At 36.0% G+C, this 27147-nt stretch overlaps 1 protein-coding gene and 1 long non-coding RNA gene across 2 annotated transcripts; one reads left to right on the top strand and one right to left on the bottom strand.

Annotated features, from left to right (window-relative positions):
• Positions 1-1441: 1441 nt before the first annotated feature.
• Positions 1442-15704, bottom strand: LOC149846440 (uncharacterized). Its single transcript, XR_016430282.1, has 2 exons — positions 15515-15704; positions 1442-1737 (listed from the first exon to the last, which is right to left on the bottom strand). It is a non-coding gene; the product is annotated as an uncharacterized LOC149846440 (long non-coding RNA).
• A 222-nt stretch (positions 15705-15926) lies between these two features.
• On the top strand, positions 15927-26901 carry LOC149846439 (rhodanese-like domain-containing protein 7). Its single transcript, XM_089996357.1, has 5 exons — positions 15927-16328; positions 17843-18094; positions 18214-18312; positions 23457-23714; positions 26402-26901. The coding sequence occupies exons 1-5, from the start codon at positions 15942-15944 to the stop codon at positions 26747-26749; spliced, it is 1344 nt and encodes a 447-aa protein (XP_089852483.1). The 5' UTR covers positions 15927-15941; the 3' UTR covers positions 26750-26901.
• The last annotated feature ends 246 nt before the right edge of the window (positions 26902-27147 follow it).

The following is a 27147-nucleotide window of genomic DNA, read 5'->3' as shown; positions in this document are numbered from 1 at the left end:
CCTTTCGAAGTCGTTTCATGATCTACCCACCACCGAGACAAGGTTTAATCTGTTTAATAAACCAAAACAGAAAGAAAAAAAGCATCTCTCATCTATTATATATTTAAATAATCAAAATAAGAGTCACTAGAATATGAGAACTTAATGCGTGAAGAGTGATTTTCATGAATTTTTTGTTATTTTCTCTTGAATCTAACCATACACGTTTAGTTTTACAAGAACTCATCATTCAATTTTGATGCATAAACGATATTTTTTAAGGCTTTAAAATCAATGGCTCATAATCTTCATAAATATTCATGCATTCAAAAATCACATTTTTTTCATCGAAAATACTCGATCCAATGGTTGATTCCTAGCAAATTCACCATGCCAAGCACATCCACATGGTTGGATTTGCAAAACAAGTGTTGGAAATGCTCATATTTCCATCTCTCATATTTTAGTGATTCATCAAAATTATAATACTTAAAATAATCATTATTTGTAACAATGAACTTTTTCTTTATTAATGAGATGAGATCAGGTCAGTGGGATGAGCACTTCTGGATGCCATTGATCCCAAGATGAACGACATCCAAAACCTGTAAGAATGAGATGCCCTTCACTTCCAAAACCTCTAATAAAAAATCAATCAATTCAACCCTGAATCAGCAAAATCAGGTTGAATTGGCCCAATTCTAGCTGGTTCAGGGCTGAAACGGTCCATCTTTTGTAATTTTTTTCCATTTTTTTTATTTCTTGAATTTTAAAAAATTTAAATTGACTGATTCAACTTGATTCAATTCAAACCTGAAATGTGAAGTCTGTTCACCAGATCCACGGTTTTGTTGTCAAACCGTTCCGCATGAGAGGTTTATGTAGGCACTTTATAAAAAATACTGCGGAAAAACAAGCCAAACGAACCGAACAAGGGTGTTCGAGCTCAGCTTGTTCTTGTGAAAGCCAAGCTAAACGAGCCAAGTCCAAACTTGCACGTTTTAGTAAAAAAAAATACATTTTCTTAAAACAAAAATAATAAAGCTTGGACCGTAAACCTACCGAGCCAAACTCAAAATGGCTCATTTTACATTGTTTCAAAGCTACAACAGGATTTGAACTCTAAACTTACTGCTTGGAAGCCAAACTCAACATATGCACTTTATGAGATAAAACATAAGAAAAATATATTTATTTTATAATTATCGAGCCTATACAAGCCATGCTGGACCGAATGCTTGTTCTTCGCGTTCGGGTTGCCAAGCCTATTTCACCAGGAGCTGAACACAAGCCAAGCCACAAGTTGCTCATCTTGTTACCCAGCACTAGCTCTAAATGGACATATTTGCCTTATCATACTTTGATGAACTTGCGTTAACCAGCATGCCCCCAACATTGAAGGGTCTCCTACAAAACATCGAACTGGAGGGCCATGACAACAATTGGATATTGTTCAAAAGCCAAAAAAAAAAGACTAAAATGCGGATTTATTCATTAGCTCGGACAAGTTTGCTTTCAAGAAATGCAACCATAAGCAAGCATTAGCAACAATGTGGGTAATTTCATTTCACAAATTTCTCAACGCAATTAAGCAGAAGCCTCAACAAACAAGCTGATAACCTAAACAGACTCAAAAGCCATTTCTCTGTCCCTAAAGATCCAAATTATTTTAGAAATCCTGGTTCAAAATACGCAGAAGCTTCATGCGCTTTGTTCTTCAGGTTTAGCAGTAAATTGCTTCTTCAACCAATCGAATGGCTGCAAAAGGAAAACAAAATGAAAAACAAATGAATAAAGAAACAAGAAAATAATCTCTCTCATTTATGTGCAACAAAAAATGTCAAAAGAGCACGTCGGGTAAATTCATTCATCCACTTGAAGGATAATGAAAGCAAATGTGTTATCTAACAAAACGCCTTGACAGGTAAAACACACAAACACAGCATCTGATGTGGTACTTGACCACCATAACTTAAGGTGGTGTCTATATATTCTCCAAAAGCAAAAACTGACCTTGCTACTATTTTCACGTTTAAAGTCAACTCCAAAATGATATTTTGACCATTTCTAAACCTTCCTGAATTGTGAGCCATCAATTGTTTACCATTTCAGAAGTTGAATTATGGCATGTTACATATAATAAAACCTATTAATATAGTAAATAAAGCATGTTAAACACGTGTTTGGTTAAATATAACATTTGGTAGCTAGATCTATGCCAACAAGTGTGTATGACTATGGTGTGTGTGTGTGTATACCAGTCAGCTGTTCTAAAAAAAAAACATATCCACCACGCATTGTTTTGCAGTGGGATATTAGGCCCCACAGTGCCCGCGCTGCCTTTCTCTCTCACCTCACTTGTTCCACCACCAGCAGCCACCCCATCCTCCATTTCTCCCCCCCTCTCACCTTACTCCACCACTGGCACCCACCCTGCCTCCATATCTCCCTCGGTCTCACCTCACACCACCATCAGTTTCTCCTTCTCTCTCACCTCACTGGTTCCATCATCAAGGACCCTACAGCAGAAAAAGCCAGCCCAGTCACCCCCACCAATGCCCTGTATTCTCCTTTCTGCCATACCATGCCCACCACCGGGTTCCAGTCTGTCTCTCATTCTCCCTCCCTCCCAACTCACTCACTCCACCACCAGTCATCCCTTTTCAAACTCATGGAAATGAATAGTCGGAACAGGTTGACATTAATATGACTAATTAATGGATACAAACAGAAAGAAAGAACGTAAGGAATGTCAGAAGATTGTCCAGTAGGACAACATGAGCATCTACAAATATAAAGTTCTTAATCATCATGAACTATGTAGTAGTTCCAGGTCTGGATACATGCAGAAAACTATAAACAATTTGAAGATGCCTCATCGATCTCTGTGAAGCACATGATCCCAAGGACTTGTAGCAAGAAAGCCGGCCAAAAATTCAACAAACAGAAAAATGGGAAAGATAAGAAAAAGAAAAACTAATAGTCAAAAAGAACTAACTACTAGGATCATTAGGCAGAGCAAATCATAGATCAGAATGATCTCCATAAGCATTAACACGTTGTGACCAACAGTTGAATAGGATACAAGCAAGATCTCCAGTAAGCAATACCTCTAGCATGAACAATCCATGGAAAGGAAGCAAGCAAAATAGGTACATTTCCCCAGGATCAATTGATAAATACATTGGAACAATCAGAATACCAACAAAAAAATGAAAGTCTCTATGGTTGTATTGTGGTAAAAGCAATTTGGATACTCAAAGCTACAAAATAGAGTTATAGGAATAATAACCTAGAAATTTATCACTAAGAAGATTATGCACAAAGCTACCAAATAAAGCTATATGTATTAGAACTCTATGGGCATAAGTAATTAGAGCCTTTTCTAAATATGAAAATGTTTCAGGTAGCATAGAAATATGGACAGCTATATTTTAAAAGAAATAACTTGGTAGAAACAAAGAGCCCAATCTGTGTTCTTTCTGAAGCAAAAAAGAAAGATTTTGCAAATAATAGAAAACCACAGAGAACAAATCAGGTAACAATATGTTATAAGCACTATTAAAGAGGTCACAAAGCATCAAACCATACTACAGTTATTCTCCTGAAGTTCACATATAGGAACAAGTCAGTCACTAGGCCACAAGTTCTGATGATATCATATCCCCCAATAGCAATCGAGCATCCTTTAGTTGGAAACGCTACTCTCCAAGTTCTAATATTATTACATATTCAGGGCTTTCAATCAGTTGGAACTAACCTTGTCTGAGAATGATGTCCTAAAACTTTGAGACTGAAGAGATAAGGTTTGATCTAGAACCAGCTAATGGAAACTAACCCAGATCCGATGGGCTGAGTTCAAGCCTCACTCATTTTTACTATGTAAAAAGTATTACAAAGTAGAAACTATTAGGAAATGATGAAAGGCAAAAAAACGAGTTCCAACTAATATTGCCAGATTTGTGCCTGCCCAGTTGGGTTCGGATTCAGATATGATACAATCATATCCTTTGACTCATCATCCAAGTCAGTTCCAAGACCACACTACACTTAAATCCAACCGAAAACTCAACTTGTTGATAGCTATTGACCACTTTCCAGGGAATAGATACTAATGTTGTCCCTCTATCATGCTACCCACTGCCCCAGATATCACCAATACTTTTTAAAATTACTCAATATTATCATGGTATCACAAAAAAAGGGACGATTTAAAAGAGGAAACAACATTGTATTTTCAAACAAAAAACTTTATTGTCACTTTATCTTTTGAGATTTTTTATTTCTCTTATTATTTAATCTTTTCTAATATGAATTGTATTTTTTAATATTTTTAATACTTTGATTAACTTTTTATTACATTTTGAAAACAAAACAAAACATATTGTTTTGAATCTTTTCTTTTCCTTTTTTCCAATATTTGTATATAGTTTAGTTTTTTAAAAACCAAGATTTCCCAAAGATTTATCATTAAGGGTATGTTTGGTTGCTTTTTATAAATGTGAAAGTGAAATCTCATGAGAATCACAATCAAGTGAAAGTGATTCTAATGAGATTTGAAATCTCATGTTTGGTTGTTTTGAGAAAATGAATCTCATTTATATGAGCTTCATTTTTTTTTGTTTGGTAAGTTGCCATGGATTCATTTTCTCATGTTATATATGGTTAGATCATAGTTTGGATACGGACCATAGATTGGATCATGGTATTTTTTTTTTATTTAATAACCATGGGTTCGATCAAATAGTTGGATCCAGTTAGGCTTAAGTTTGGATCGAATGAACCATGAATTTTTGGATTTATTCCACCAAACCTTGCCTTGTATCAATGAATCCAAATGGGCTTAAGTTTGGATACAATAAAGTGGTTTTAAACAAATTATGAATTTTTGGATTTACTAGATTTAAAAAATGATTTACTTGATATGTACATGCATTTTTAATGCATCATATATTGAATTCATCATAGTTGGATCTAATTAGGCTTAAGTTTGAATCCAATAAAGTGATTATAAAAGGATTGAAAGGATAATAGCAATCACGATCATCCCCATGTCTAGCTTGTTCTTTCGCTTCTGTTTTCTTTTCTTCTATTTCATTTTCGTTACCCATGGCAAATATGTTATCGCCTGTAGCCGAGGCCCCTTCAAACACTTGACACAACTTATCATATAAGCTGAAGTCATTTAACCTATGAGCTTTATGACGTGCCTATAATAAGGACAAATATGTTAATTTATTGTATTGTAATTAAGATAAATAAACTAACAATATTTATTTTTTACTCATACCTTTATGAATTCCCTCGAAACACTACTTTCAACTATTACTTTTTTCTCTTCTTTGTTTCATCCAAAACTCAGATGTATTACGCATTAAATGCATCAATTCATGGTATTGCCTCAAAGTCTTTATCCTATTTTTTAACTTGGTAGTTGTAAAATCTGAACCAATAAAATCCATTTTTTCATTATTTTCTAAGTTTATTTGCTAAAAACCTTGTCTTTTTTACACCCTTGTAATTGTCGTTCAATCAAATATTCAACAAAGTGTTCATCCTGATTATGATTCCAAAGGAGATTCATCTTCTTCTCTTACTGCATGTTGCATTCTGATTGTGTATATAATCAACCTTTTCTTTGCCTGTGTCTTTTGCCATATTATAATATGCACATAAATATATCTACACACTATATAAGTATGACACAAATATATATATATATATATATATATATATATATATATATATATATATATATTGTGTGGGTAACCAAAATTCTTGTTTTCAAATTTTTGGTCACCAAAAAACTAACAAAACATCTTATTTCAGATTTTTAGTAGAGCTCACCGGAAACGAAAAAACCATTTTGGCGAGCTCCTTCCCCTCCGCAAGCACGAAAAGGGCTAGTGGAGTTCACAAAGCTCGTAGGTTGAATGACTTCTGCTTATATGATAAGTTGTTTCAAGTGTTTAGAGGGGCCTCAGAATATTAGCCACGGGTGACAAAAATAAAACAAAAGAAAATGAAGCAGAAGAGGAAGAACAAGCTGAACATGAGGATAATCATAATTGCTATTATCCTTTTACAATCACTTTATTGAATTCAAACTTAAGCCTAAGTAGAACCAACTATGATAAATTCAATTCATGATACATTAAAAATCCATGTACATATCCATTAATTTATTTTTTAAATCTAGTAAATCCAAAAATTCATAATTTGTTTAAAACCACTTTATTGGATCCAAGCTTAAGTCTAATTGGATCCATTGATACAAAGCAGGGTTTGGTGGAATAAATTAAAAAAATCCATTGATCCATCCATGGTTCATTGGATCTAAACTTAAGCCTAACTGGATCGAACTTTAGATTCAATCCATGGTTATTAAATAAAAAAATCATTGATCCAATCTATGGTCTGTATCCAACCATGATCCAATTATATATAACATGAGAAAATGAATCCATGGCAACTTACCCAAAAAAAAATGAATCTCATATAAATGAGATTCATTTTCTCAAACCAACCAAACATGAGATTTCAAATCTCATGAGATTCACTTTCACATTTATAAAAGCAACCAAACATACCCTAAAAGAGTGCAACCAAACATACCCTAAATTTATAAGAATCCCAAGATATTTCCTTACCAGCATATAGCCAAGACTAACATATTTGATTATGATGCTGATAGAGGGGGAAGAATATCACCAACCCTATACAAGTGCACCCTTATGCACTGTCTGACAAGGGTCAAAAAGATTATAAAAGAATAATCATCAACGTCAGGTTGGACAATACCAAGAAAGATCCAGATGCCTCTAGGAAGCAACAGATCTATCAACCTCAGTTTTATCCATCATTTGGCATCAAATTCTGTCATTAACTTCACCTTGTCTAAGTTGTATGTACGACTACACCAATCACAGGATTGAAGAACCATTTTGAGTATATATAACCTATTGTCGCATTCTCTGTTATTGTTACCCGATTGAACCTAGAAAATGGCTCTAATAAAAGGGTAAATTTGCTAGAAATTCTCACAAATTTGTTGGCCACTCACTACATAAATAATTTTACAATACATTCCAAGCTATGTCACATGGGTGTGGGTGCGGGGATTCGGCACTTCCAAAAAACCCGGGTGCGGGGGTGCAGCAGGGGCAAAAATGTAAAATATATATATAAGGGGGGTCCGGGGGTTCCCCCCGGCGCGGTGTTATAGGGGGAAAGTGCCCCCCCCCCAGAATATTTTTTTAAATTCCGCAGCCCATTTCATAGGGCAATTTTAAAAAAAAAAAACAAACAAAAAAGGACCAAAATGACCCTGGGTGCGGTCAACGCACCCAGGGTCGGGTTGACCGCACCCGCGTCGAGTCGCGTCGACGCGGGTGCGGCACCCTGCTAGCCGAGTCCCTGTGACATAGATTCCAAGAATATCAGCCAAACATCGAGCATTTTTTTCTATAGACAAGACCCCTAACACTATTGTGAGAAACCTCCCATCATCATGGCAGAGTCACTGCCTTCCTTTTTTTCCCTGACATCACATAAGACCACTAGGAAATGCTACTTTCAGCATAATGCAGATTAAAACAAAACAAGGGGAAAAGGGGAAGGTTAGAGAGTGCCAATATGAACCCGTATACTACAAGTATATGACAAAATGTAATATCAAGTACTTGACTGTAAACAGGTCCTCACCACACTCGAAATTATCTGAAAGTGGTGACCCTCAACTAGCATCATACACAAGTATCACAAAACTACAGCATAAAGACTAACAAGCTTAGTTTGCCGAAATTCCGAAAACAGATGCACATCTTGACAAATTATATCCCTGTCAAACAAGAAATGAAAAAGAGAATACCTGAAACTAAAAGTTTCTTTTATAAACGCTAAACTGACTGTTCCTTGACAAGTGCAAGTTTACTTCCAATGCATCAGAACTCAGAAGAATAGAATCTGATTCCATTCACCGAACATGCATTAAAAAAAATTGCCCTTGTGACCAGACTATGAAAAAAAAATCTAGAAATATATTGCCTCTATCAACTATCAAGCTCCTGAATATGATCCAAAACACACACACTTCGGGGAAGAGACAAAACAATCATATACTTGGCATAAATCAATGTTTCTACGAGAGCAATGTCCTCCATTTGTAAATTAGTCTATAGTTTTAAAGTAAAAAATGACACTATTAACAGATGCAAAGATCAAGAAACAGACACTTGTTAGGGACTCAAACATATAAGCAATCCCAAAATGATTTAGAAGGTACAAAAGACTCCTCCCAAGCTTTTATTTTCCACATGGTCAGTCTCAATACTCCCATGCCCTAATTTCCCAGTCCAATATAGGCTCCATTTCTCTTGCATTTTGGAGTCTACAAACCTCTTCATCCTAGCAAAGAAAATAATAGAAAAATGTGTGCATTTGCTCCTAGTCATGCAAATTACAGATGCTGTTAAAATGTACCCATCAATTGTTGTAATTAGATATATTTTATATATATAAAAGATGATACATATACATATATGGTATATATGTATATGTATCCTCCTATTTATATATATAAAATATATATTTTCCTTTTGTTTAGCCGTAGGGGTATTTAAGTCTTTTCCTCTGTTTTACGCACATTCACTTTATGAATGTGATTGTAATTTATTTTATTTTTCTTTTTCTTTTATTTTTATTTCTTTTTTCTCAAGTACCAAAAGGTACCTTGGGGGGCCCACTCAAATAGACGTTGGGCCCCTTCCAACGGTCACATTTGTGACCGTTGGAGGGGCTCCAACGTCTATGAGTGGAGCCCCTCCAAGGCTCCTTTTTTGTTGTTATAAATAGGGGCTCTCCCCTTTGTATTTCTTACTTCTCGAGGGAGCTTATGCTCCATTGTAATGGGGTTTTTACCCCTTGTCCATTGTTTCTTCAATGATATGCAACTTATGACTTTATGTCATATTTTTCCCTTTTTATGGGTTTTATGAGTTAGCACATTATGTGCTTGTGTTGTTTCCCTTTAATGGGTATATTTGCAGTTCACGTGCATATGTATGGGTTCATTATTGAACCCAATGTATTCCAACTCACTTTCTAACATGGTATCAAAGCAAGGTTGAGATCGAGTTGCTCTTTGGTGCATCGGGAAGCGTGGTATTCAAGAATTTGTTAAAGAAAAATGGTGAAGTATTTGTTTCTCTCTATTGTCTTTCTTATAGTTATTCGGTATGCATTCTATTTCTTTGAGTATTGTATGAAGAATGTAATATGTTCTTTTCTTTATGTGTGCTTTTTGTCATTATGTCTTTTTTGAATTACTTGCTACTCCATTGAATCGTTTTCGTATGTTTTTTTTTGAAAAACTTTAAATGATAACTTGTTTGGCGAAAAATTAGATATATGATTGCTCAAAACTTGCTTTAATGGGTCGGTAAAAATTTATGACCGTTGGAACTTTGAATTTACATTTTAAACCTAACCTTGTTTATGAAAATACCTTTATATGAATGTTTAGTCTTTAAAGAAAGGTATGTTAAGATTAAAATGCTTGTGAAATATAGTTTTTTTTTGAAAAATGTTTGGCATATATGAAAATTTCCATATTATGTGTCCGTTTTATATGAGCAACATTTAATTAAGAAAGTTTTTTTTTTTATAATACCTGTTGAATTAAGTTTTAAAATGGTCTTATGGAATATGGTGATTTTCTTTCCATCTTTACACTCTTAAGGATGTTTTCAACATTTAGAGAGTTCTCTCTCTTTTCAATAAGAGACATTTATATTTTTATGTTGTGATTGTCTCTTGTGGGTTTTGGTGTTTGCCCTTTTGTTTGTTCATTAGTGAATGTTGTAAGTGCTTAATGCACTCTTTTGCTTTTCCGCATATTTCATTACAAAAGTTATGGTCTTCACTAATGTTTATTGTGTACTTATTTCATTAGGAGTAGGTAATAATCTATTAAGTCATGTTTTTTTGATAAAACTTAAGAGTGTTAAATTTTTCCTCAATAAATGTTTACTTTTTATTTAAGCCATAGTACAATCTTATTTATCATAAGGTTTTGTTAATGAATCTATTTTGTTGGGATTTTTTCCACTTTAATGGAGTTTTCTCCTTCTTTGGGAGTTGTATATGTTTTTTTGTTCAAACTCTCCTTAAGGAGCCTTTCGGTCCTTATAATCTTCTTGTGAGTATATACTCTTTTATGAAGATTTCATGATTGTTTATCATTTTTAAGTTGCAATAGTAGATTTCATAAGTTTTTCGAACTTCACCATCTTTATGAATGCCTATATTGGCCTAAGTTTGTTATTTTTGAACTTCACCAACTTCACCGTTTAATTGCACCTTATGTCTTTCATAGTTAAGGCTTGTTTGTTCCAAATCGGTTCATACACATGATGTTGCTTAATATTTCATGTTATGTTGCATAGTAAGCCTTTTTTGGTGTACAAGATTTCTTTTGAAGATTAAGCATAATTCGTGTTTATGCAAAATTGTTTTGATGGATTATATTGGACCTTTGATTCAATTTGTTAATCGGTCCTCTTTGTAAAAACTTTTATTTGGAAAATGATTCCTTATGTGTTTATTGCCCTTTTGTGGCATTTATGTTTGTCCATCACATGTTATTTAATGCATCATTTATTTGGCCTCAGTATTGTTATATTAGAGATGTTTGTCGAGGTGAGTTATGGGCACCTCGTGTTGTATCATTTTAAGATTGTCCACCTTCCATATTATAGATGGTTGTTAAGGTGAGTTATGGGCACCTTGGGACTCTAAAATGATTTGTTATTTGATCTCTAATTATGAGTATGACACTCATTTTTTCTCTTGTGCCATTGATATTATGGATGCTTCTATGTAAATATGATGGACATATGGTATTTGAAACCTTAAATGTTTTAAGGTACATTTAAAATCAAGATGTTTTGGGATTATAGCCCAACCTTTTATTTGTTTATGAATCTTATGAGTGCATTTGCACATTTGTGATTCCGTATGTTGTGCTCGTTGTGCACATGTGTTCTTGTGTTTTTTCACAAGTGTTCTTGGTGTGTATGTTCACACATTTGTTCTAAAGAATATTATTTTATCGGTTGTAGTATCTTGTTGAAAATACGTTTTACTTGCATTTATTCCAAAATGTTATTATGAGTATTCTTTTTTAAAAGGAATATTGTTTCATTCGAGATTTATTTTCATTACAAGTTTATTGCCTCAAAAGTCTTTTCCTTTTATGCCCATTATCTAAGTGTCATCATATGTAGACAAGAATTTTATTACACCTTCGTGTGTTTTTAGCCCTTTGTTGGTTTTTGCTCTCTTGGTCTAGTAGCTGAACACACTTGTCTTGAGTGATCTTATATGTAGACAAGACACGTTGATTCACACCATCGTGTGTGATCCTAGTCCATGTTGGCGTTTGTGTTCTTGTTCTAGTCGCTTAGATGTATGTCCATGGTTGGCTTATTTCACTCATTTCAAGTGCCATCTTATGTAGACAAGAGATGTATTTTGTTTTAGCCCATGGTTGGCTTATTACTCTTGTTCTAGTAGCTGAACATACTTGGTTTTAAGTGTATTTTTACGTAGACAAGAGATATTTTTTAGTCCATGTTGGCATGTATTCTCTTGCTCTTATCATAGATGCACTTATTTCAAGTATTATTATATGTAGACAAGAGGTTCGTTTACACACCTTTGTGTGTGTCTTTGGCCTTTAATGGCTTTATATTCTTGATCTAGTAGCTTATACACTAGATTTATGGGTTTTGGAGGACTAATGAGGAAGTTGTTTGTAATGAATAAATTATTATTGAAATTTGCAAAATTCCATTCATGACTTGTATTTTTCAAGTAAATCATCTTTTTGATATGCATATCAAGTTGATTTCTTAGCATTTAATCTATATATTAAGTGCTTATGGTTTTTTGCCACCCTTATATGTAAAATGTTTTTTTCAATTAAGTGTGACTTTCATAAATGTTTTTAAAAAAAAAAACTTGTGAACTCTTGGGTTTATTTTGCCTAAAGTATGCTTGGAGACTTCGTTTCTCTTATTTGGAACCTCACTACATGTTTGAAGCATGTTTTAGTTCTTTGAGTATTAATTCATATAATGATTCGTATATGCATATGCTCTTTATGGCCTTTTTTTGGGCTCTCATTCAATAAAGCATATGTATGTTATGCCTCTTCGTAGGCTTCTTGTGGTATCCCTTAGTGGATCATTTTGTTATTCCCCATTATGGGGTTATATTTGTCCAATGGTGGACCTTATGAATGCATTATGCATTCTTGCAATTTTTGCATAATTTGCTTCCGCTCATTTTGTTTTAACATAATGTATGATTTAGAAACTTTGGTTTTCTAAATTTTTCGTTTCATACTAAAGTAACTATCATATTATGCATAAATTTTGCACCTTGTTAGGAATGTTCCTTTTTTAGTAAAGTGCAAAGATATTGTTTACTTGTTCTTTGTTGTTTTCTTTTCTCAGGATCTTGGAGATAGGACAAAGGGAAGTACCCTGGATGGTTCGGGAAATGGGTTCATCATTTGAAGACAATTGGAGGAAGGTTATTTCAAGTTTCACTGCATCCTTGCCGAAGCCTCTTGGAGTCGCCGAAGCCTCGTGGAGTTTTGCCCTTTTTTCAATCTTTTCGTTTCCCTGCAAAGCTTGAGGGGGGGTGTTAAAATGTACCCATCAATTGTTGTAATTAGATATATTTTATATATATAAAAGATGATACATATACATATATGGTATATATGTATATGTATCCTCCTATTTATATATATAAAATATATATTTTCCTTTTGTTTAGCCGTAGGGGTATTTTAGTCTTTTCCTTTGTTTTACGCACATTCATTTTATGAATGTGATTGTAATTTATTTTATTTTTTATTTCTTTTTTCTCAAGTACCAAAAGGTACCTTGGGGGGCCCACTCAAATAGACGTTGAGCCCCTTCCAACGGTCACATTTGTGACCGTTGGAGGGGCTCCAACGTCTATGAGTGGAGCCCCTCCAAGGCTCCTTTTTTGTTGTTATAAATAGGGGCTCTCCCCTTTGTATTTCTTACTTCTTGAGGGAGCTTATGCTCCATTGTAATGGGGTTTTTACCCCTTGTCCATTGTTTCTTCAATGATATGCAACTTATGACTTTATGTCATATTTTTCCCTTTTTATGGGTTTTATGGGTTAGCACATTATGTGCTTGTGTTGTTTCCCTTTAATGGGCATATTTGCACTTCACATTGAACCCAATGTATTCCAACTCACTTTCTAACAGATGCAGCCTCTGAAACTTCTGCATAATCTTGATCAGACACCTAACAAGCTATCCTTCATAAAAGTTCTCACTTTCAGTGGCTACTCTGAAAAAAAAAACATTGAATATGAAAATCAGACCCATCCATCATTATATGAATAAATGAAAATTTTAATGTAATAATACATATACCTAATCCAGGTATAACCCCCTTTATATCTATGACTTTCTATAACTATCTAACCTTGCTAAAAAGGATCTTTGGGTACTCAAGCCACAGTCAATCCTTCTAGGTCAATACAACTGATGAATTGTTCAGTAAATGGATAACTGCAATAATATTATATGCAATTTTGTATCATATACATTTAAGCATTCGCAGATGTAAAAATATCTACACAAAAGGAATCTATGCTTTTGTTTCTTCACTCCTACATTCCTTGAATTGGCAATCATTGTATCTTGAGGCATCGTCTTTACATGTTCATCAATTCTCTGTTTATAGTTTGACTAGTCATAAAGGGCATTTGTAATCTATAGACCAATACCCCATCAAAATATTTGGTGTTGCCAAAATTATCAGCAGTTTTAGATGTTGACTTTCCAACAGTAATCCCCAATTATTGACAACTTATCCACAGACAATCTATCTTCAAAGGGGTTATAAACTTATAAACTTATAAACATTTCCCCCGGACCTTATTGCTTCCTAGTTGTTGGCACTTCCTTGCATTGACAATCATTGTGTCTTGAGGCATCGTCTTTACATGTTCATCAATTCTCTGTTTATAGTTTGACTAGTCATAAAGGGCATTTGTAATCTATAGACCAATACTGCATCAAAATATTTGGTGATGCCAAAATTATCAGCAGTTTTAGATGTTGACTTTCCAACAGTAATCCCCAATTATTGACAACTTATCCACAACCAATCTATCTTCAAAGGGGTTATAAACATCTCCCTCAGACCTTATTGCTTCCTAGGTGTTGGCACTCCCACCTGAATTAAGTTTTGGAGTTCTAACAATTTAATGTAGCATTAATGAGCTTCATGACACCCTCATAGCATTCTTAGGTAATATAAAAATTGCTGCTAAATTAAGTGCAAGCCACTCCATTGGCCTACGTGATGAATAATAAGAATCCTTCCATCTTCAGAGATGTCCAGCAAGGACCAAAAAGTTAAATGTTATATGCTAAAGATAAATCATGAATGAGCTTGATCGCTTAAACCATTTACATTTTAGGATGAGCTTGATAAATAAAGCCACTCGTTTCCTCATCTTTCTTCTCATCTTCAATGATATTCCACATCACTCCAATGTCCAAACAGCACATTACACACTGTGTTCAACCTCTTGAACGAGGTTGATGTGGCACCATGACCATCACCACTAACCACTCAATTCCACTTTCTCTTACATTTCCTTGAACCAAACAAAACAACATCTACAAAACTCTAATTGTTGCTGGGTTTCTAGATTCATTACTTCACCAGAAATGCAGGACAAGTTGGGAAATTGTACTTCACTCGAAAACACAATTCCCCAACTTATCTTCCTTTTCTGGATAAGCAGGTTCATCTGAACACCCCCATAATGTGAAATCGTGAGCAAGCAGGATATCTATAACACAAATACATGCTTCTTTGGGATTGATATACTCATACAAACCAAATGTTCTTGAAACCAAATCGATCATGTAGAAAAGAGAATATCTATAACACAAATATATGCTTCTTTTTAAGATTGATATACAGATACAAACTAAATGTTCTCGACACCACATCGATCGTGTAGCAAATAGGATATGTATAACACAAATAAACGCTTCCTTGAGATTGATATACACATACAAACTACACGTTCTCGAACCCAAATTGACAACACCCACCGTGGAAACCAAACAAGTCAAATCAAAATGCACCAAATGCAGATAGATACAAAGGAAAGACAAAATCCTAAACGTTTCCAACGCCAAAAATTTGATAAAAATATCCAACCCAATATCATAGCACCCCTTATTCACACACATCAAGACCTAGAGAACTAAATCTGACACATCGAATTTGCCGACGGCGCATCATAAAAGAACACCCACAATCTCATAAGCAGTGAAACACTCAAAACTAGAACATTGGCACGATTGTTTCTTAGCAAGGTCAACGTCAGATTGAACCAAATCAATACGAATTCCTTCAACAGCGAGAAATAACAAAGTAGAAAAAGAAGATCGAGAGAGACCTGAACGAGCCAGAGGGCGCCAGAGGTGAAGGCGACGCCCCACATAGCGGCGGCGGTGACGTCTGTAGATTGAGGTCGGAGGCTCGGCCTCAAGAATTTGAAGAGACCAGCGTTACCAGCCATCTCTCCTCCCCTCTCGTTCCCGATATTCCAACAAGAAAATCCTAGAAAATCACTCCCTATCTCTCCGAGATTGGGAGCAAACGCAGAATTGGTATCTTATTCGGTCTTCCCCCGTAGAGGGAAATGACGTATTGCCCCCTCATATTTCAATATTTACAATATTTACTTTATACCCCTTTTCGAATTTCAGACTTTTCACTTGGTGAGAGAATTCTCCCCGTTGCACATAAAAACAAAAGGATGCTCATTGCCCACAGGCCCAAAGTGCCATTCAGAGGAGGGCTTATGCTTCCCCCCGCAAGGGATGCCATTACTCCCTCCATTTTCTCTTTATAGAGCAGCAGCAGCATCTCTAGAAATGCTGCCCACCATCTCTCCACTAACCAAGGTATCAAAATTACCCTTGACTAGCTCTGCAGGCATGCTTTCTCAGATACCCAACTCCCCAAACGCCCCAAACCATCACCAGAGACCACAAAACCACGTCGACCTCCTCTCGAAACGTGCTCCCAATCTGCCCATCTTCACCACTCTCTCACCCATTTCGTATGGGTTGAAGAAACCCAATGAATCTTTAGCAGAAGCAGAGGAATGGGCTCAGTCTCTGGTGGTCGTGTCGTTCTACAAGTTTGCGGACATCCCCGATCACGAGTCGTTGAGGAAACCATTGAGGGAGCTCTGTGAAAAACTGGTAAATTGTTACTCTGTACCCATCTCTCTCTCTCTCTCATCCGTGACACTAAACTTTCTAAATGATAATAATTTTCTCACTAATTTAAGAGAACGATTCTCATTTACCCCATTTTTCAGGTGCAACCAAACATGAGAAAATGGGGGTGAGATTTGAAATCACATTTCAGCCCATTTTACTCACTTTAGTCACAGGTGGGGATGGACAATTACAGCTGGGAAAGTAGAAGCTGTGATTTTTGGTCACAAGGTCCATCTTGTGACCAACTTTCACGAGATTCAAGGCAAAAACAATCATAGATGACAATCACAATCACAACTTGTACTTTTCTCATGTTTCACTAACCTTGAGAAAGTGGTGTGATTGTGATTTACAATCTCAGGATCTTGAGAAAATCCAAAAACCATAGGGTATTGCAAACATGCCCATATGATTTCAAATCACATTCTCCACCTTGTGATTTTGAATCATATGATGCTGGATCACATGAGAGATAGAATCACATGTGATTCCAAGTGAAATGAGATGCAAGCAAACATGCCAGGCAGAATTCTATTGGGTTTTATATCAGACTACATGAGTTTTTTTTTTCATATTTAGTTGTTTAAATGTTGGTGGTTTTTTATTCAATGATGTGGTTTACTGAGTTGCCTGCTTATAGTGATTATGCTTTCATGGTTTTGTGGGAGTTGAGTGAGTGTTGGTTAATTAAGCGTTTATGTGCAGCTTCGGATTTTGGTGATTTAGTAGGATTCAAGCCCATGAAATGTGGGGGGAATATTGAGCTCATATGTTCAACACTGAGTTGGTTTACAACTGATTTCTACAGTTGTTTCGATGCTTGAGGCGTGGCATTGAACTCCATGTACCGCTGACATTTTTAGTTGATAGATGCTAATGAAATTTTTTGAGACTGGTAATTCTTTTGATGGGGTGTATGTCTCCTTTTCCGTTTGAGATGTTCCTTATTTCATGGCTTAAAAGAAATGATCTTAATGAAGTTGCGGTCTTCAAAACTGCAACTTTTTCTGTTTGATCATATGTCATGAGCCCTTGATTAGAAGATTGGATTTATTAACCTTTTCTTGTCAAGGAGATATTTGATCACCACTTGACCGCTTGATAATAAGCTGTTCTTTGAATGACATCGTCAGAGGCATAACCTTTCAATGCATGTTTTTACTTAGTGAGAGTTCAGTCTTAATGTCTTGCCAGAGATTATCTCCCACAAATTATTTTCATTGTTACATTATAGTAAAATGTCTGCGAATCCACATTGGCATGTGTGTTCTTATGGCATATTTTGATAGGATGCCTGTCAGTTTCTTATGTCAGCTGCATCTCAATTTGTCTTTCAATATCTCAAGAGTCAAATGTTATCTGCTTTCATCAACATATTGTCGTAAACAAAGTCATATACCATTTCTGGATGCATCTCTTAATCTTTCTTAGTTCATAATCCTTTCTTTTTGTATAATGTAATGGCGTTTTCTTACCAAGCTGATCCTTGTCAGCGTGTCTCAGGGGGTATTATACTTGCACCAGAAGGAATTAATGGAAGCATATGTGGAACACGTGAATCGGTGGAAAAGGTTCTTGGATTTATTCAATCAGATAAGCGACTCAATGGCCTAAGACAGATCGAATCACCTGTTGGGCCAGAGGAGGAGGCTATCCATCATGGCCATACAAGCAAGTCCCTCCTTGGAGCTGGTGAGGATGCACCTTTTAGATGGGATCATGTGCGAGTCAAGGTTAAAAAAGAAGTAAGTTTATACAACAGAGGGATCATCTGATTCTTTCTTAAACCTTTTTTTTCTTTTAGTCATCCTTGGGAACTGGTCACTTTCTGAATGTTACTAACATTCTACTTTTTAAATTACAGATAGTTACATTTGGGATTCCAACTGTTTCATCCATTGAAAAAGTTGGAAAATATGTGAAGCCAAAGGAATGGAATTCTTTGATCAGTGATCCAAGCACTGTAAGTGCTTTGAAACTTGCATTTATGTTGCACTTTCTTTGTTAAATAAAAACAGATTTCATTTAAAATCTATTGTTATCTTTTAATCTTTTGGAAATATGTGTGCCTTATCCAATTAAACTTAGGTTCTTTTGTTGGATCTAATTAAGAGCTAGTTGGTGTGCAAACCCTAACAGCAATAATAATGTATAGCTAGTTAAAAAGAAAAAGCAATACAGGAAGCACTTGACTCATTTATGTAAGCCGCCTTTCCTAGTGGTATGCACTGAAAATGTTTCTGTTAAATTAATACCCGTTGAAGCTGTCATGCTGCAATCTAGACCAATGTTGTCAGTATTGGTGCATATCGGCCGATACGTATCATATCGGCAGAAAATCGATACACATCACTCCTGAATCGGCTATTTTTTAATAAATGTAAAAAATATGAAAAAATAAATTTTAATATTTTTTAATATTAATTTAATGGTTTTAACATGTGTCATGTTCTGATTGACAAGTAATGTTTTTTATTATTTTTGGGCCAATATAGAACAATTCACTTGAGTATCAGTATCGGTCCATACAGCTGAATCGTTGGCCAAACGATTCAGGGCCGATACGGACAACATTGATCTAGACTATTCTTACATAATGGTGATGGTCTAGGTGGGTACCTTATTGAATAAACCTAACCATTTAAAAGGTGTAATATTTTATGTCTTCTAATGACAATAAAAGTTCAGCAATGGGCTATGTAGTCAAAAGCGCCGACTAGTCCTTCTAGTCAGCCTGCATGTAAGTAAAGTGGCTAGGCTTTGCAATTCCTAGGTGAGTACCTTAAAAGGTACCATTTTTGCCAACTAAGCATTGATTAGGGCACCTAGTCTGCGACTAAGCAGCCCTCGCCTAGGCGCGACGGCAATTTAGTAATTTTTTTATTATTATTACATGTATTCTGTTGTTTTTTGTATATATAGTTACATATGTCTGTGCATTTTTGTGATTTGTTCTGTGAAATGATGAAAACATGCTTAGTTAATTATAGATATTGATTATGTTATATATATATATATATATGTATATCTGTGTGTGTGTTTGTGTTATTTTTCTTTGGGATATTTTTGTAAAACGTTGAAAGCATGCACAAATAATTTTAATTGATATATGTTTTTTGTATATGTGTTTTACTTTGTTTATGATGAATTATTCTGTTAAAGGCTGAAAGTGAGATATATGTGTATAAATTTTATTTGTATATATGTGTAAGTTTCTGTGAATTTTTCTATAAAAGCCTGAAAGCATTTTTAGTGTTACTAATTATGTAATGTTATTTATATATGTATGTGTGTACGTATTCTGATTGTACTATGAATATAATATATATGTGTGTGTGTGTTAAAATCAATTTTTTGTGAAAGGCTGAAAGCAAATTTTGTCGGTTATATTGAATATGTTATGAATAATTGAATATATATATATATATATATATATGGTGGTTGTCTACCATGATACCATATTGTGGTACACCCTCTTATTTGCATGGATCTAGCCACCAAACTATGTAACACAGACTCTTCTAAAATGCACCCTTATCCATGCGGGTGCGACACTTGAACTGGACTTCTGCAGTGTCAGGTGCAGTCAACCTCACCGAAGTCCATTTCTGTCCAAAACTAGACTCAGTTAACCTAACCAAGTCCAGTTTTATCTATAGTATATATTTAAATACGTATTCGCACACACACACAACATATATATATATATATATATATATATATATATATATATATATATATATATATATATATATATATATATATATATACGTACCTTTGCACCCAAGTTTTTTGAAACTGCCGTGTCGCACCCGCACTTATGTGACATAGTCACCAAATGATAGATCTAACCATACAGATGTGTTTAGCATCGTTTATTTACTATGTTAGAAGGTTTTATCATGTTTAATACACCAAAAGATTCTATTCTCTGATGATGAAAAATCAACTGTTCACAATACATGAAAAAGGGTGGCTTAAAATAGTATAAAACATCATATCTGAGACAACTTTAACACATGAAAATAGTAAACTGGACATACTAAATATGATCCAATGGCTAGATTTTGCATTTGGAGCTTAGATCTATGTAAATCAAGCATGTACCACTAGGGGTGTCAACGGGTCGGGTTTATCCGGACCCGACCCAAACCAAACCCTATAGGGTCCGGGTACAGTGATAAATACGAAAACCCGATTAAGTCTCGAGTCCGGACCCAAAGGTCCAATTAATACATGAACCCGGGTATAGTTTGTGAAATTTTATACCAGACTCGGGCCCGACCCGAGTTCTGATTAAGACCCGCAAATTTTCAATGTAAAAATAATAAAAAATATGGTTTTGCAAAGTATGGCCCGTGTCTGGTTCATGTAGTTCTTATCAGGTCCGGGTATAGTTTCTCTTATGATAGACCCGATTAGATTCGGGTTCGGACCCGATACCATACCCGAAAATCGAAGTCAGGTCTGGTTTCACTTGGGTTCGAACCAGAGTTACCAGAAGCTTCTTAGATAAGTGGGAAGCCCGCTTGCGAAACTTGATGGGAATCTCGATTCTCCCACACTTCTCCTATGCTTTCCACATGCTTCGTATATTCTTATTATATGTTTTCTCACTTTATTTTTCATGTTTTTATGTGTTTTCTCTCACGCTTTTCACTCACTTCCATGTGGTTTCTATAAATTGGCAATCATCATTTTTAGATTTTGTTAAAAAATTAATTTTTACACTAAAAAATCATGAAATTTAAGAATAGTCACTTTTATTTTAATTTTTATTTTTGTTCTATTTCGATTCCCATTCAATTCTTATATTGATTTTTTTTATTTCTCGCTTCCCGCTTCCTATAAATTTTAAAATGCATCGATTCTCGCTTCCGCTTCCGCTTCCGCTTCTCGTATCATTTCCTGCTTTTGCTTCCTAGTCTGGCAACCTTGGTCCGAACCAAACCCGACTCATTGACACCCCTATGTACCACCATAGAAGTACTATATATACATGGGTTAATCTGACGTTAAACTAGTTCATTCAACCTTACGAAAATGACTAAAGAACACTTAAATTAATGGTATTTTTTAAAATGCAAGGTTACTTTTTTAGGTCAAAAAGGTAACTTTGGTAGCTTCATAAAGTTATTTTTTTTGGAAAAGGTGTTTAACTTTTCAATTCCCTCCAAGTTCAAAAGACCTATAATGCCAAAAAAAGTAACCTTGCATTTTCAAAAATGCCATTATTTTAAGGGTGTTTGTCATTTTCATAAGTTTGAATCCATCTAATGTTAAACACAATTAGTTTAATGTTAGATTAACCCTATATATGTGTGTGTGTGTGTGTTCGGTTATATATGTATATTCTGGTTATGTATATTTTGTGAAAGTGTGTAATTTTGTACTTGGTGTGATGAAAACATCTTATACTAAAAGAATTGAACATATTTTTACGTATATTTTGTATACTTTTTTATGTTTTAATTGGGGTACTGACTAGTCCCGCTTAGTCCATTTAGGGGTCTACTGACTAAGCATCACCTAACGCCTTTGACTACATAAGTGATGGGGTATGCATGAGTGTGTATACATGTGTACATATCTATATTCCTCTCTCTCTCTCATTCACACATACACACATATATATATGTGTGTATATTTTGTATATTTTTTTATGTTTTAGTTGGGGTACTAACTAGTCTTGCCTAGTCCTCGACTATGTCACATGGGTGCGGGTGCGGGCGCGGGTGCGGGTGCGGGTTCGGGTGCGGGGATTCGGCACTTCCAAAAAACCCGGGTGCGGGGGTGCGGGGGTGCGGCAGGGGCAAAAATGTAAAATATATATATATATATATATATATATATATATATATATATATAAAAAGGGGGTCAGCAGCTCTGTCAGCTGTCAGCAGCTGACAGACAGCTGCTGCGGCTGACAGCAGCTGTCAGCAGCTGCTGCAGCTGACAGCAGCTGTCAGCAGCTGCTGCAGCTGACAGCAGCTGTCAGCAGCTGCTGTCAGCAGACTGCTGCAGCTGTTCTGACAGCTGCTGCTGCTGTCAGCAGCTGAAAGACAGCTGCTGTCAGCAGCTGACAGACAGCTGCTGTCAGCATTACTTTTTTTTAAAAAAAATTCGCAGCCCATTTGGGCAATTTTTTTTTTTTAAAAATAAATCCAAAACAAGAATGGACCAAAATGATCCTTGGTGCGGTCAACGCACCCAGGATAGGGTTGACCGCACCCGGTGCCGCACCCGCACACGCACCTGCGTCGAGTCGCATCGACGCGGGTGCAGCACCCTGCTAGCCGAATCCCTGTGACAAAGGTCCTCGATTAGTCCTTTTAGGGGTCTACTGACTAAGCATTGCCTAGTGCTTTTGACTACATAAGCGATAGGGTATGCACATGTGTACATCTCTCTCTCTCTCTCTCTCTCTCTCTCTCTCTCTCTCTCTCTCGCTCTCTCTCACACACACACACACACATAGACTTAGATCCTAGTCTAAAAATCCATCTTTCATTAAGTTTCTAGTGCCAACAACACCAGCATCCATTAAAAATGATGCACACGTGCAACTTACCAAGTTTCAACCCAAGTCTGTTCATGGGATCCACCAAAATGTGTTCGGGCACAGATAAATTTGTAAATGACACATTTAATCCGCAATTTGGTGGGCTTTCAATATCAAAATGAGCTGAAACTTGTTATGTGATGCTTGTGGAGCGTCACTTGTCTAATGTGAGTCTCTTTGAAACCTTTAAACATGCAGTAGCTAGAGATTTAGAGGTAGGATCTAGATTTTACATTCTCAACTGGGGTTTAGAATACAGGAAATATATTCAGTACTATAGTTTATAAATAGTACTGTATTGTCTAGCATAAGTTCATTCTTTCAGATGTTTTTTGCTTAATCTGCCACTATTGATGTGTTTTCTATTGTTTACTAGAAAACATGCTTTGTATCAAATTGTTTCAATGGAAAAAGCCTGATTGTATACTAAGGTTTTGGTACAATGTGGGCTGGGGATTTTAGTCTAAAGACTCTAAACGTCCAAACTTCTGCATTCACGTGGTCTTTTCCCTTTATCAAGATCTGTTGTCCTAATCTTCTTGCAGATGGTCATTGATGTACGAAATGACTATGAAACTCGCATTGGAATGTTTAAAGGAGCTGTTGATCCGTGTACCACTTCATTTCGCGAGTTCTCATCTTGGGTTGATCAGCGATTTCAATTAGCTAAACAGGATAACGCTACCAAAGAAAATTCTGAGTCTCAAGAAGTGAAACTGCCCAGTCGTGTGGCCATGTATTGTACTGGGGGAATCAGATGCGAGAAAGCTTCAAGTTTTCTCCTAAGCAAAGGATTCAAAGAGGTGAGTTTTCAAGTGAACATTCCCATACAGGGAGTGTGTTCAAAGTTCTTGATATCTGCTCCTACTGAGAAATATCAAAAGTAGTGAGAAATATTAAAAGTAGGAATCATGTCGTATTTCATTGGTGATTCTCTTGTAATTATAATCTCTTCTTCTAGCATATTCAAATAATTTTGGTTTGATAAATATTAAAAGTAGGAAAAGTGTTATATTTCATTGGTGATTCTCTTGAAATTATAATTTCTCCTTTTTTAGCATATTCAAATAATGCTGGTTTTAGAAAAGGGTAGACTCCTTCCTTTTCTTCCTGCCAAACTGCAAGGCTATCTTTCCTAGAAAATGCCTTTTCTCTATTGCATTATTGAAGTTTTATTTTTTGTGGTATACCATGGATAGTCCAGTAAATAAAGGTCATAATATTTGGTCATTCAGAAAAACTAAGATAGACCTTTATAAAGGAACTGGATATTTGTGCATCAAAACCATGTATCGTATACATCATAATTACAAGATGAGTTGGAAATTATGTCATCATGCTTGCTACAGCATTGGATGCACTTTGAATTTCATGTGATTTCACCCAACTTTTTGTGGAATTAACACCATGGAATAGACTTGGTTCCTTTTTTTTCGGTTTTAACCAGAAACAAGATTATAGGTGCCTTTCCCTGTATTCTCTTTCTGCTTCATGCAGGTGTAAGCTTTGTAATTGGAGTTGACTGCTTTGGTAAAACCTTGCATCTGAAACCTAAATGGCATAATATAGTTTCTAAATACTTTTCATTTTGAAGGAAAAAAATCTAAATACTGAGCAGTTCATGATATGCAGCACCAATGCTCCTTCTATTTTTCCATATGCCGTATACTTTTGATTGCAGAATGTATGGACTGGGAATGTATGAAATGTATAGTTTGGAAATGTGTGAACTGTGAAATACTCATGTTCATATTAAATATGAATCGCATCATTACGTAAAAGAATTTAAACTGAACTCTGCTAGTTACACTGACAAATATCTGAAATGGGGCTAGTGAGGGTCGCACTGCTGTAAATTCATCTTGCAATCAGCTATTAAGGTTTAATTATATGCTATAAAAGTTGAATCTGTCAGATAAGTTGTGGTAGCTGAATTGGTAACGTCACACCTGCTTTGGCAAAAAGGTCATGGGTTTGAGTCTCACTGGGGTTCAACCCCGTTTGACTGTGAAGAGAATAAAGAAAAGAACTGAAACAAATGATCTTTCTGTTTAAGACTAAGGCTAGGACTGGCAATCTTGTAATGAGGTTTAAGGTGAAAGCAGGGCCTAGATTTTGGCTTTAAAAGGAGTTTACTTTCATTTTCTTGTTATGTGTGTTCATGAGCGTGCATTGCAAACTTGTATATCTTGATGGAAAAGGGATTTCTCTTAACATTAAGTCATTAACCCACTACTAGGCAAAGCTTGAAGGCTATGTTGTTAATACTATGAAGGAATACAGTTAGGGTGCATATGCACATTTTGAGCAGTTTTTATGTTGTACAAACAGCTTTGGGCACTAGAAAACATAAAATAGGTAAAATATCTATAAAATTGCATGATGCAATGTAGGGATGGCAGTGGACCAGGGGAAAACGAGGCCCCGCCCCGCCTCGCCTCGTTTGGACCTGGGATGGAGGCGGGGATGAAGGTTAAAATCAAAGCCCGTGCAGGGATGGAGGCAGGGATGGACTTACGCTTTCCCTCGCCCCCACCCTGCTAGTAAAATAATTAAAATGCCTTTACGGATGGCAGTGGAGCAGGGAGAAATGGGGCCCTGTCTCGCCCCGTTTGGACCTGGGATGGAGGACATGAAACGGTGATGGAGGCAGGGATGGAGGGCGGAATTTTGAGATGGGGCGGGGGTGGAGACCTTGTCCCTCGCCCCCCGCTCAGTTCACTGCCATCCCTAATGCAATGATAATGCAAATGAGAAAAATATCTGTCAGTCTTGTGGCTACTCAATGTGACATGCCTCAAAATTTGTATATGTGATATAATTAGTACCTTGTAAACCATAGATTCATCAAATGTAATCATCAAGAATTGATGTCCAATATTGAGCTACACCATGAAAATGGTGGTCATGAATTGTAAACTATATTTATCGCAAGAATAAGATGTTCTCATAATAATGCGGATGACTTCATCACTTCTTGTTTTGTCATCCCATGCGAAACTCTTTGGTTTCTAAACATGAAGTTCAGTCCCTGGGCTGCTGGCCATTCATCTTTGTAATGTATTGAATGATGATTTGGCTTTAAATAGCAGCACATCCATCTAATTTTAGTCTTATTGTGGTGATCTGCATTCACTAACATGGGATGGGAAGTAATTAGAGATTCTGCAACTTGCATGCTATCATAAGTCAGTTGTCATGGGCTTGGAGCAAACTGGTGTGGCTTACCGTTCTGGCATCTGATGTTGGAAAGTACAAAAGAATATGTTTTACAATTCTTAGCCCCAAGGATTTGGTCAATCCTTTCACGTAAATTGTTGAGTTTCTTGCTTTTGGCTTGTCGTCGTGGAATTACGAGTTGCAGTTCCAATCCAACATTCCTCTCTCTCTCTCTCTCTCTCTCTCTCTCTCTCTCTTGTGTACACACAGTAAGAAGGGTACTTGCAACTATTTTACGTGCCTTACTTGCTTTATATCTCACTGGTACCAGGTTTATCATCTAGAGGGTGGTATACTGAAATACCTTGAGGAAATCCCAGAGACAGAAAGCCTATGGGAAGGTGAATGCTTTGTGTTTGATAAGCGAGTTTCGGTTGAACATGGGTTGAAGCAGGGCTGCTACAAACTCTGCTATGGATGCAAGAAACCAGTCAGCGATTCAGACATGGAAGCTCCCGAGTGGGAATACGGGGTTTCATGCCCTTATTGCTTCTCAGAAAAGTCTCCAGAAGAGCTTGCTAGGGCAAGAGCCCGACAAAGGCAGTTTGAGACGTGGGGAATCATTGGTGGTCCAGCTAAAGGTGTACTTAAACAGTTTCCGGCGAAGCCATCTGAATAGCCCAAATCAATGTAGTTTTTTTTTTTCTTGGAAAGATATCATTTTGGTTATGTTTCATTTGGATTCTTTAGCTTCAAGTGTTGTCAATTTTGAGTTGTATTAGATACCAACTTGTGCTATGGTTTACTAATGTGGCGTAATTGGATGGATGTTGAATACCTTGCCTTCTCAAGATTTCCCAGCATAGTCACTCCACATCTGGCTTCATTGTTCCAATTCTATGTGTGTGTGTGTGTGTGTGTGTGTGATAGCTTTACTCAAGTCGCTCTTTGCGTGCAGTGATTGATATATTCAAACTTTTGTGGAAGACAGGGAAGCATGGTCTCATTGTTCTATATCACGAGTTTTTCCTTTCATCTGACTTGTAAATCCCAACTTCTGCATGCACTAATTACTTG

This window comes from Nuphar pumila, chromosome 2, assembly GCF_984573655.1.
Source record: "Nuphar pumila chromosome 2, dmNupPumi1.hap1.1, whole genome shotgun sequence".
NCBI classification, from domain to species: domain Eukaryota; kingdom Viridiplantae; phylum Streptophyta; class Magnoliopsida; order Nymphaeales; family Nymphaeaceae; genus Nuphar; species Nuphar pumila.
The sequence above is the reverse complement of the archived record's forward strand: the minus strand, read 5'-3'. Positions and strand labels throughout refer to the sequence as shown.

Bases quoted from the DNA above. Each gene is read 5' to 3' on its own strand.
- LOC149846439 (XM_089996357.1), top strand. From the start codon at position 15,942: ATGCCATTACTCCCTCCATTTTCTCTTTATAGAGCAGCAGCAGCATCT. The intron at 16,329-17,842 runs GTAAATTGTTAC...GATCCTTGTCAG, and splicing joins GGGAGCTCTGTGAAAAACTG to CGTGTCTCAGGGGGTATTAT. The intron at 23,715-26,401 runs GTGAGTTTTCAA...CACTGGTACCAG, and splicing joins TAAGCAAAGGATTCAAAGAG to GTTTATCATCTAGAGGGTGG.